At 36.0% G+C, this 11,713-nt stretch overlaps 3 protein-coding genes across 3 annotated transcripts; 1 reads left to right on the top strand and 2 right to left on the bottom strand.

Moving 5' to 3' along the window:
• Nucleotides 1–20: 20 nt before the first annotated feature.
• LOC123316582 (alpha-methylacyl-CoA racemase) lies at nt 21–1,581 on the bottom strand. Its single transcript, XM_044902732.1, has 2 exons — nt 1,351–1,581; nt 21–1,294 (listed from the first exon to the last, which is right to left on the bottom strand). The coding sequence occupies exons 1-2, from the start codon at nt 1,456–1,458 to the stop codon at nt 275–277; spliced, it is 1,128 nt and encodes a 375-aa protein (XP_044758667.1). The 5' UTR covers nt 1,459–1,581; the 3' UTR covers nt 21–274.
• A 621-nt stretch (nt 1,582–2,202) lies between these two features.
• Nucleotides 2,203–3,561, top strand: LOC123316641 (transcription factor A, mitochondrial). Its single transcript, XM_044902824.1, has 3 exons — nt 2,203–2,362; nt 2,420–2,792; nt 2,869–3,561. The coding sequence occupies exons 1-3, from the start codon at nt 2,319–2,321 to the stop codon at nt 3,229–3,231; spliced, it is 780 nt and encodes a 259-aa protein (XP_044758759.1). The 5' UTR covers nt 2,203–2,318; the 3' UTR covers nt 3,232–3,561.
• Nucleotides 3,562–5,099: 1,538 nt separating this feature from the next.
• LOC123316402 (graves disease carrier protein homolog) lies at nt 5,100–7,492 on the bottom strand. Its single transcript, XM_044902462.1, has 4 exons — nt 7,233–7,492; nt 6,124–6,476; nt 5,790–6,048; nt 5,100–5,689 (listed from the first exon to the last, which is right to left on the bottom strand). Exons 1-4 carry the CDS (start codon nt 7,288–7,290, stop codon nt 5,415–5,417), a joined length of 945 nt encoding a protein of 314 aa, XP_044758397.1. The 5' UTR covers nt 7,291–7,492; the 3' UTR covers nt 5,100–5,414.
• Nucleotides 7,493–11,713: the final 4,221 nt, after the last annotated feature.

The raw sequence follows: 11,713 nt of genomic DNA, 5'->3' as shown, positions 1-11,713 counted from the left end.
TTAAATAACTAATTATCTCATTCAATTCAATTTATATTATTATTCAAAATAAATATTTTCATTGGTCAAAAAACCAAAATGTGCATAATTTTTTTCTTAGGGTTTTCATACAGTCTCATTTTTCAGATAAAATTCTAATCCTATTCCCATTATCCTCACAACCCTTGTACAATATTCTAGAAATAATCCATCAAGTTCACTTTGAATTATCCCCTTTTTTCTTTAATTGTATAATTTGAGACCAGTCACTGTTGAAGCAGATTGAGGGAATTCATCAAAGTTTGCTTGGCCGATATATCCCAACACAACCATTTCTTTCTAATTCAGAGATCTGTTCATCAGAATAGTTCAAACTTCTGAGGATACTTTGAGTATGTTCCCCTATTTCTGGTACTTTTTTATTTTTAGCAGAACCAGGAGTTCTACTCAGTTTAGGGGCAGGTGAAGGATGGAATTTTCCTTCCAATTCGTAGAAAGCCTCCTGTTCGATGTTGTGTGGATGTAAAGGAGCTTCCACAATAGACAGGACTGGAGCGACGCATGCGTCCAAATTTTCGAAAATTTTCAACCATTCTTTCAGATCTTTCTCTTTGAATATGTTTGAAAAAACCTCCTTCATGTTTGTATCGTATTGTGGGGCATCATCTGAACTCAAACCTAAGCCCTTCAATAGGTCGTGGTAGAACTGTGGTTCGAGTGATCCTACTGATAAATATTTTCCATCTTTAGTTTCATATACTTCGTAAAAGTGGTATCCACTGTCCAGTACATTTTCTCCTCTCTTTTGACCCCAAATCGGCAAATTTTGCGACCTATACAACCAACTTCCAAGATAGGCAGTACCGTTGACCATGTTATTATCGACGATTTGTCCTTTTCCAGATTGTCCTCTCTCTATGAGAGCCAACAAAATTCCCAAAGCACACATCAGTCCCCCTCCACCAAAATCAGATACAGTATTGACAGGAAATGTCGGTTTCTCATTTTTACGACCAAACAACGATAACAAGCCCGACATCGCCAAGAAGTTTATATCATGACCTGCTTTGTTACTGTACGGACCCGACTGACCAAAACCAGTTAGTCTAGCGTATATCAATTTAGGGTTGAGCTCCATCAGAACTGAAGGACCCAACCCTAGCGATTCCATCACACCCTTTCTGAAAGGTTCTAAAAGTACATCAGACGAACTGCAGAGTTTACGAAATATCTCAATTCCCTTCTGATCCTTCAAATTCAAAGCTATCGATTGCTTGCCATGCCCAAGACAGTCTAAATCTGTGTTGGATGAGATCTGAAATTATATGATGAATGTGGCGGGTGAATCTCTGAGGGATGAATGTGAAATACCCTATCAACCCTCAAAACTGAAGCCCCGAAGTCCGAAAGAATCATTCCACAGAAAGGGGCGGGTGCTAGGCCCGCTAATTCGAGGACTTTGATGCCTTTTAAAGGCATTTTCAAGTCTTATCGTTATACCGAAGGAACTGTAAAAGCTAACAGCTAAGCTGCACACAGTGAAATTAAGTAACCTTTGGACTTTTGGACTGTAACCATTTGTTATTTGTTTACATAACCGTAGATAGAGTACATAACTTATCTGACTTATACCTAACCTCAAAGATTATAGAGTTAGTTCATAGACTTATAAATAACATGTATTATAAGTCTATGAGTTAGTTATAATCATTGAACTCTATGGGAACAGTTCCCATAGAGTTCAATGGTTATAATCTTTGCCTAACCTTGAATATTTTTTCTATGATTGATTGTCAACCAGTGAACTATGCACTGGAACTATGGCATAAAGTAAGCATAGACTTATGTTATTTATAAGTCTATGAAAGTAAGTCAAGTATGGGTCTGTTCTGTGAACTATGGAGGGTAGAGACCCTCCATACAGTGAACTAATAACCCATTATTATTAGTTATTAGTTAGTAGTTATTAGTTCACTGTTGTCAACCATATACCGCGTTCGGCATCCGAGAGCGGACGAATATTTTAGTCACGTGACAACAGATCGAATGTAACAAAAGAATCCTTTGTTCGTTTATCGTTTATCCTGCATCTGGATACCGTAAACGAACGATTCAGAGCAATCCGAGAGGTCAGAGGTAATTGCCGAACGCGGTAATGCACACAAAAAAGGTCTTTTTTGTATGTTGTCCAAGTTGCAGAGTCGTAAAAATTTGACGTAACGAAGAAGAAAAAGACAATGATCTATGACTTTGACTTGACATAACCCTACCAATTTTTTATCAGCCATAAAATTATTCTTGAATAATTTGAATTTCTACCAAATTGATGAGTATATATAATGATTTCCACTAATTTTATATCCAAAGTGTTCAACGCAGGAAGGTACATAAATGGTTTTTGAAATTTCATATTCCAAAAAGTTACTACATCCACTTTCAGATTATTCACTCTACACAACTATTTTTATATTCCCTTAGCAGGGGTTAAAACGAAGGATGCCATTGAATTACCCGAAAAACCAAAAAAACCCATGACCTCGTTCTTTAGATTTGTTCAGGAACATAAACCTGTTCTGCTCAAAGAACAGCCTCAATTGAAGCTGACAGAAATAGTCAAACAATGTGCGCAAGATTGGAAAAATATTCATCCAACTATCAAAGAAAGATACGATAATGAATATAAGGCAGAAATGGAAAGTTATGCCAAAAAACACTTAGATTATTCAATGAAATTAACAGATGAACAGAAAGAATACTTAAAGTTATTGAATCGAGAAAAAACACAGAGTACCAAAAAGAGGAGGTTGAGGAAGGTTGGTGACTAACCTGCGATATTATTGAATTGTAACTCATGTTTGTATAATAATTGGTTTGATTTTCATATTTTAGAAACTTAAGGATATGAAAAAACCTAAAAAACCCCCAGGTCCATTCCTTCTGTACTTAATAGAACAATCAAACATACAGGGGCGGAAAATTAATGAAATGATGAAGGAATTGAAAGGAACCTGGCATCTTTTAGATGAATCTGTGAAAATGTCATATGTTAAGAAGAATGAAGAACTCATGATAAAATACAAGGAAGACCTGGAAAACTGGGAAACCCTCATGATACAAGAGGGACACCCAGATTTAGTACGAAGTAAATTCCTGAAAGATGAACGGCCATTTACTGCAAGAAAAAAATCAGTTTCTGAAAAGGACAAAAGCGAATCTCAGACATCTGATGAGAAAAACATCAGAAACAAATAGGAATTTAGTGTCTTCGCCCAACAAATTCCGCCAGTGGGTGAAGATAAACTGTTTCATATTGAAACTGATTATTTGAATGAGAATACCTCTAAGGAGAAGGGGAAAAATATTAGTCTTGATGATTCTCATATTATTTCAAGTAATTCTGTTTCCTCGGATGTGAAGGCGGAAAATCCTCCAAAGAAATTTGAAGAAAACGCTGACAGAAAAGGGTTTTTTAAAAAGTTCAAATCTATTTTTAAGAAATGAGGATGCTATTTTTGCTTTGGATTCGATAGTATTATGCTTATTTTGTTATTGCCTTATTTTTGATTAAACTTTTCATCTCTTCATGTTATTATTATTATTATTTGAACCGGGGTCTTTTTGGCACTATTAGCCTTTCGGGAACTGCGACCATGTAGATCTTTTGTTCTCTACCCTACTCATTTATAGGATCCCAAAGAGGTTGTCAATGGTGTTGATAAAACTGACAACATCCTTAGGGGCGTTAGCCGTTACCTCGGGGGTATCCAGAACTGGTTTCTCCATATGAGTGGTTCTTAGGTCCGCCAGCTCTGGACACTTGCATATCATGTGTTCTTCTGTTTCTGATACACAGAGCCTACAAATCTCATCTGCTGATTTACTCATACGGTGCAAATAATATTTGTACCGACAGTGCCCCATCAGCAGTCCCACCATCACCTGAAGCTCAGTTAGTGACAGCTTTAGCAGTTTTCTGGTGTAGCTTAGTGAAATCATCACGAATTTCTTTGACTGAGAAAGTCCAGGAGTGTTTCTCCAGAGGGTTAATCTGTTGTTCAACTCCCATTGTTGGACCGCTGCCTTGTATTGGTACTTTCCAAGCCTACAAAAAGGCTCAGGTTCTAAGAACCGCAGCGTGGCCTGGCTGTACGTGGTGATATAAATATGCGCACCTTCGAGGTTCATTTTAAGATACTCCTGAGCGCATGTGTAAGCAGCCAGTGTCTCGGTCTGTAAAATAGAGGGTTCACCTCCCAGGGCTTTGGAGATCCTCAATTTAGGTCCCTATATGCTAATGCCGGTGCCCCTTTCTGATTTTGATCCATGTAAACCACGTGGATGACTTTTTGTCGAAACGATTTACGAAACTTATTGCATTAGGACGGTCAGCTATGACCGTTTCAAAGGGCGTTTCGAAATCGAAAATGATAACATCCGATGGTTTTGCCAAGAGGTTTGAGTCCAGTTGATTCAATACCCTCATCAGTTTCCGGGTAGGAGGTTCCCGTTAAGGAATATTCTTATTGCTTTTAGCAGGCTACATTTCCTCACATTTAAGTATAGGGTATGGGGCATGGCCTCAAGCGCTGCTGTAGGAGCTGTGTGCATATCTCGCTAAACACCAACGCAGGCCAGCCTTTGCAGTTTCTGAGCCGGCTGCATGTGGTGATCTCCTCGGTTTTTGTCCACCATGTTAGAGACGCATAGGTGACAATAGAGGGCGTACCACCACTGTGTATAGCCAAAGTACCATTATCGGTTTCATGACCCAAGTCTTTCCAAAGACTCTTTTGCAAGCCCACATGGCCGCCGTGTCTCTGCAAAGTCTTATCTATATGTTTTCTCCTTTGAGTTGGCTGTCCAGGATGACACCTAGATATTTACACTCACTGGAGAACTTCAGAGACTGGCCATTCAGGACCAGCTCTCTGAAGTCCAGATTCCTTTTTCTTGTGATCTCCTCATGTTTATATCGTTTGAATGATAAAAGAAAATAGATGGCGTTTATATAACATATATTAAAAATCAACAACCTTTAATAAAAATAAATAAATAACATACAAGGAATAAATATACTTGAGGATATGTTTGTTTTTGAAAACAAATGAAAGTATCATATATCAATTTGGAATGTTTTCGAGTTCACTATCGTTTTATTACATATCAATCAATAAACATAATGACAAAACAAATCTGAAAACCTATAAAAAAATAAAAGCATACACAAAAACAATCTTTTCAGAATATATTGCACTGGGTTGAAATTCTTAAAATACAATAAATACTACATGCAATTTGCAGAAAATCTACAACACTATTTACACTTTTCACGAACTATTTGTCCCAACCCTGCCCTTTCTTTATATACAAAGATATGTATTCGAAAACCAAATTCTCCCCATCTACTTGAATTCGCCTTTGGTACACATTTTTCTTTAAATTTTCAAACCTGTATCTAAATTGAGCACCTGCTTACACAGTTCGTAAGTCGAGAAGGATACAGCGACCATAGGGATCGCTCGCATGTAATTTATAGACATTCCTCGATATAAACCGTTCACTATTCCATTATTCTGGTAGATCAATTTCAAAGTCAAAAACATGCTCTGTCCAAACTTCTCTGTTTGGGGATTCAACATGGCCAGTTGCATTCTTCTTCTGGTAACGTCCAACGGGTAACTCACACTTTGGGCTACAGCCCCGGCCAAACCTGAAATTTCATAAAAATTATGATATCTTTGATTAGATGGACTATTACTATTATTATTTTAAAAGATACAGAGTTGAGTATAATACTATGAATACTTTACCGCCACATATCAATTTAGCAGGTACAGAGAGCACTAAGCCTCCTGTGTTCTTCTGACAAGGGTTGCAGGTGAGCCAGGGCAAGTATTTCATGCATCCATATTTGAAATATTCGAAGCAATAGAAAGACAAACCGGCATAAGGAACCATACCCATCAAAGTGGGTACAAAACCACGATATAATGCCCTGGTACCCCCTTCTTCCTTGAATATGGTAACAGCCGCATGTGTAATCCCGTTATAGACATGTTCACCCTTGATCTATACAAAAAATGAATATTGAACATATGAAATACTCATCATGCTTGAATATCTTTGACAAGAAAATATACTAACTTGAAATGCCAATCTTGCCCTAATTGTGTCTAAAGGATATGTCAAGGTTACAGCTGTTAATCCTGCAGCAGCACCTGCTAAAAATTTGTCTATATGCGACTTAGATTCGATGATTCCAGCCAGATGCCTCTTGTAGATTTCGAAAGAAGTGAATTGGGTTGCAGCATAAGGAAAAATCCTAACCATTTGTGCACCATTGCCTTTGTAGAGTGCTATTAAAGACTCTGATGTAATGATATGTCTGATTCCGCTTATTACCCCATGGGACGTATGGTGTTTACTGTGTGCTTGCATTAAAATCTTTACTCTATCTAAAGGAGCCACAGTTGTCTTTGACACCATGCCAGCAATGCCTGTGAATTGAAAAAGATACAAGTTGATAAAATTGAAATTATGTTGATATCTCAAGCCAAATCAACTTTTTTTCTAGGTAAAATGAATGAACAATTAAAAGTAATATACAATTCAAATTGTACCATTCCAAAATTGTTTCTGAAAAACCAGTTACTTCTTCATTTTTAATTTTCATGCTCTAATTCTTTCACTCCTTATTTACTCAGTTATTCAGTCTATTATTTGAAACAATACATTTATTCCATTGTTCAGATTTTTGTGTTTTGAAACACAGTTTAAAGTAATTGGAAAGACATATATCACAATATTTGAATGGTCAACAGGGAATAATTACTTGGTGTTTAATATTATTGCATTTTTCTCAAAAATAATGTCATCATTAAACATTAAAAAACAAACATAAAATAATACCAGAATTATTTTTAGTTAAGATGATAATGGAATGTTGAAGTTGAAAACATAGAAATTCAATAAATTATTTATGGGTTACTGCAATAATAACTATAAAGCGATAAATATTTCACAATAGGTCATGCTCATACATCAATTATCAATGTTGAATAAGTATTAATTAGAAAGTTTTATTTTCTGTGATATGAGGAAACATTATCTTTAATTGAATTTAGGGATGAAAAGTTACAAAAATTTGAATTATTATATTTCTGAAGCTTGAATGATTGAGGAAATATAAACATAAGATCAATGAATTAATCTGAGTCATCAATACAATTTAAAAATTTCCACTTTTCACTTACCCCCAGCAAACAGATTTCTTACAATAAATTGAAAGTTTCTTTCCCTTTCAATCTCCATATCTTAATCTTCCACAAAGAATGAGTTGAACCAAATACTGGATTAGATAGGTCAAACCAGATTCACTGCTTTCAAGAGATGAACCTAAACTTTCTCTCCATGAATGCAACAACGTCCGAGGATGTCTACCTTACAACTGAAGAAAGTCGGCCTTCAGACATCCTTCCTAGATTTCACTTTTAATGAAATGTGGTAGTAAATGTTTAGGCAAAGATCTTTGGTTTAGGTTACAGTGGTTACACCATTCTAACTCATTCAATAATAATTGTAGTTGTCAATTTTATCTGCGAGGTGCATAAAGACGCACGCACGTTGTAATTTCTTGCACTGTGAATTCGATAGGTTTGAACATTATGGAATGATTAATTATAAGTATATACGAATCTTTTGTTTATATATCAGCATATTTTTTATTTTCTCAGAATGTGCGAAGACGATTCGGATTGTCAGAAACAACCTTTGTCTATGGTCAGAAAGCAAGCAGGCCATTTGAAATTTAAATTTTCTCATCGCAACGATCATAGAACACGTAGGATATGCAGAATTACTCACACAGAACATCAAATACTCGTTTTGTCACTTTGACCTTCGGTGATGCATTTTTTTTATGGATCAGTAGCGTTTCAATCATGTTTCAATAAGATGTCTAAAACTGTTTTAAGCTGCATTCACAATCAATTCGCGGGCCGAAGTGCACTTCGGCACGAAATTCACTATTCGCAATAATCTTGGAACCAAATACTCAAATGAATCAAAAATGTAACTGATCAAAACATAAGCATCAGCATCATCTATAGCCGGCACGAAATTCCTTGCCGAAGTGATAGTTTGCAACTTGCAAGAAATTTTGTCTTGAATTTCATTGTGAATGGTAACGGAGAACGCCATCTGCTAAGCTTCCGTGCCGAAGTGCACTTCGGCCCGTGAATTGATTGTGAATGTAGCTTTAGACATCTTATGTTTCAAGTATGGAGGGTAGTTCCATAGTTTCAAGATATTTTCCACTGAGATTCATTGTCAAACAAAAATTTCTCAAATAAACACTTTTATGCACTTTGGGAAAAGATACTTTTAATCCCTCATTTGAGGGATTAAAGTGGCACTCAAATTTAATTGCAAAATCTATTCTGTACTTACAGTTAAGTCCATCCCGGAACAGGCCCTGAAGCTACAATCAATTCGCGGGCCGAAGTGCACGGCACGAAATTTACCATTTGCAATAAACTTCGGACAAAATACTCAAATGAATTAAACATGTAACTGATCAAAACATAAGCATTAGCATCAAAGAGTAACAACAGTTACTCTTTGTTAGCATCATCCATAGCCAGCTCGGAATTCCCTGCCGTTTGCAGCACAGAACACTAATATAAGCAGGTTTGCAGCTTGCAACAAATTTTGCCCTTTTCCAATTTCTGGACCAGTATCTCTAGTATCTCATATCTCTAGTACTTAAAACCAACTACATTTTGGTTAGTTAAAACCAGAGATATTACTCTGGTTAAAATACATTAGACAATGAGATGGCGTTGTAAACGTAATGTAAGTACAGTGACTCTAACGAGATAGAGTCACTGTAAATGTGAGTACAGTGACTATACCAAATGTTTGATAGAGTCACTGTAAACACAGCCGAGTCCTTTAGAAGGCTGTGCTGTGAACAAAAAGTTACACTTTGCTGTAAATATGGAGAGTAGAGAGAAGGAGAACGATCGCTGCTTTGAGACTTTTTATCCCCTAAAAATGTACCAATATGGTAGTTCATGTTTTTGCCAACAGGCACGCTGGCCATCACGGGATGGCAAAATTTTGTAGTTGAAGTTGGCTGAGTGAACTGTTTTCCTGGTGACAGATGATAGAAATATTAGAGAGATATGGAAGAAGCGTATAACGCCGACGTACGCTAATAAATAAATTGATTTCTTTTGAATTTCATTGATTTCGTCATTTATTATGAATAAAGCTGATAACAAAGTCCCCTTTATAATATGACTTGTATTTTATTGCATATAATTCAGAGAATTCATATTCAATATAGATTTGAAGAAAGGTGTCTGTTCGATCTTGTGATATTTTTCACTCGATCTACTTGTGAATTGAGTGTATGGTCCGTATATACACATTTGGTAACCGAAAGTTACCAGAGCGGTTACTCTGGTGACAGATATTGAACCGAATTGTCAGGAATTCGACATATACGGACCGCCCACTTACTAACCAGAAGCATTACCAGAAGAAACCAAAGTGTATATACGGTCCAGAGCCTGAGTTGAATAAAAAACACTGAATAACCTTATATCTATATTCGTTGGATTTGGTTACATGAATGATGTGAGTGAACAGACTTCTAGAATGACACTGTATGGTACTGATACGGCTCCTATATTCGTGGACAGTACGGAATGTATGTGCGCATGGTACATATGAAATGCTGAAAAATCATCGAAAAATCAAGGAGACCTATATCTCCTTGAGAAAAACCAAGATGACACATAACCTAAAATAAAATGAAGGCTGTTCATTTAAAATTTAAAATTGACGCTAAAATCCCCACCCCTTATCGATAAACGTAGCGATCGCAGCGACTCCTAGCCCACGTTCCCCGTTTTCGGGGACACATTTTTAGTACGGCGATCGTTCTCTAATATAAGTAGGTTTGCAGCTTGCAACAAATTTTGCCCTTTTCCAATTTCTGGACCAGTATCTCATATCTCTAGTACTAAAAACCGACTAGATTTTGGCCAGTGAAAACACGCTTAACAATGAGATGGCGCTAAAAACGCACTGTCAATACAGAAAACCTTTTTAATAACAGTTTTCTGTTTTTTTTATGGAGGGGCGCGAAATTCGAATTCTATTCCCTGTATAAAATTTGAATATCGACTTTATTTCTATCAGAAAACAAACATCCTGTGCGACAAAACAAAAGTATGGTTTTGATTTGTGATCAGGATGTTAGTTTTCATCTAAACGTAGTTTGGAATCAATTGATATCAATGAAAAACGCTGTTGGATGTGCTATATTTTTATTTGCAATTCATAAAAAATTCACAAAATTGAAATTATGGGCAATAAATGAAGCTTTGACTAGGACACTGAAGTATATGGTGATCTGCTATATGTCGTAGGTGTTATTTCTGAATTAATGAACTCAGTTGAATTCGTAAAATATACATATATCAGAAATTAATGAACCAATATTATACCATCATAGCATAGGTACATATTCCAGTTACTTACAAATGTAGGTTAGGTATTATTTATAGAATTTTCAGAACCACACTTAATAAAAAATCTTACAGACACATACAAGACCTGTATGTCAGTATAGTTTCTTGGTGTTGTTTTATGATTATGATATGGTCTCTTTATGACACAATATATTTGATTAATGAATGAACAAAACACTCACAGCAGGTTTCATAAAACTTTGACTTTCTAAACAATAATTTGACAGTCACTCGGTTCCCAAATGAAAATCAATAAAACCTCTGCATTTCTGAAAATATTGAAAGAGTGGAATAGATTGATTGAATTCACGTGGATGAACAGTTCTCAATTGTCCTGCAGTAAAATGTTCACTGCACATGGTGTAGTTAGTAGAGGTTGCTGAAGTAATTGTCTTCAAGCCCTGAGAATTTTATCCACTTTGGAGCACTGAAAATTAGAATCAATGAATGACCGATTCACATGTTAAGAGTTTTAATATTTACGCTTCCATTTTCCTCAGTTGAGTGAACAACTTATGGTTAAAAAAGTAAGCGTTTAGTGGAATATTCACAACGTTGGCAAACGTTTCTGAACTGGTCTAACACGCATGTGCAGATTACTCTGGATTTACTCAAAAAAAAAATAATATCCATTTCAATATCCTCCAAATTACAGTCCACCTCTTATTGACTAATAAGTCGACTGACAATGTATGATCTGTTATCTTCGTGAGCATTGATTCATTTTAAAAAAGAATTATTGTCGAGAAGAATATGTAAGGAAAAAGAAGATCGAAACTCTGTGATATTTCAACTGGGCTGCTGCAAAGAGGTTATTCTTTGGCTGCTGGTTGAGTTGAGGACAGGGGCTTGACACTTCCTTACCCCCACCCCAAATACGGTTTTTAGTTATGCAATCAATCGCTATGTGGCACTGCATACGAAAATATATATCATATTCTCCACAGATTACTGTATTCTGACATATTGGATTTGTGAACGCCAACAGTGTCAATGTCAATATGCTTTAATGCAAATTCTTGTTTACAAACGAGATCTTATACGAGAGTAAATTAAAAATACCCATTTATTGAACTCGAAAGTTTTATCAGGAAATCAATTTTCTTGTAAGAAATATTTGATTCAAAGAACCACGTAATTATAACATTAATCGTTTATACTTAAACCAATCCAACCAAACCCTTTAAAAATTG

This window comes from Coccinella septempunctata, chromosome 7 (genome assembly GCF_907165205.1).
Source record: "Coccinella septempunctata chromosome 7, icCocSept1.1, whole genome shotgun sequence".
Classification (NCBI taxonomy): domain Eukaryota; kingdom Metazoa; phylum Arthropoda; class Insecta; order Coleoptera; family Coccinellidae; genus Coccinella; species Coccinella septempunctata.
Note: the sequence above shows the minus strand (reverse complement) of the source record. Positions and strands in the feature narration are given on the sequence as shown.

Excerpts from the sequence above, each read along its gene's own strand:
- LOC123316402 (XM_044902462.1), bottom strand. The coding sequence starts at position 7,290 with ATGGAGATTGAAAGGGAAAGAAACTTTCAATTTATTGTAAGAAATCTG. Across the intron at positions 6,477-7,232 it reads AAGAAATCTGTTTGCTGGGG|GCATTGCTGGCATGGTGTCA; the intron begins GTAAGTGAAAAG and ends TTCAATTCACAG. Across the intron at positions 5,690-5,789 it reads TGCTAAATTGATATGTGGCG|GTTTGGCCGGGGCTGTAGCC; the intron begins GTAAAGTATTCA and ends ATGAAATTTCAG.
- LOC123316582 (XM_044902732.1), bottom strand. The coding sequence starts at position 1,458 with ATGCCTTTAAAAGGCATCAAAGTCCTCGAATTAGCGGGCCTAGCACCC. Across the intron at positions 1,295-1,350 it reads CAGTTTTGAGGGTTGATAGG|ATCTCATCCAACACAGATTT; the intron begins GTATTTCACATT and ends ATATAATTTCAG.
- LOC123316641 (XM_044902824.1), top strand. The coding sequence starts at position 2,319 with ATGATTTCCACTAATTTTATATCCAAAGTGTTCAACGCAGGAAG. Across the intron at positions 2,363-2,419 it reads AAAGTGTTCAACGCAGGAAG|ATTATTCACTCTACACAACT; the intron begins GTACATAAATGG and ends ATCCACTTTCAG. Across the intron at positions 2,793-2,868 it reads AAAAGAGGAGGTTGAGGAAG|AAACTTAAGGATATGAAAAA; the intron begins GTTGGTGACTAA and ends TTCATATTTTAG.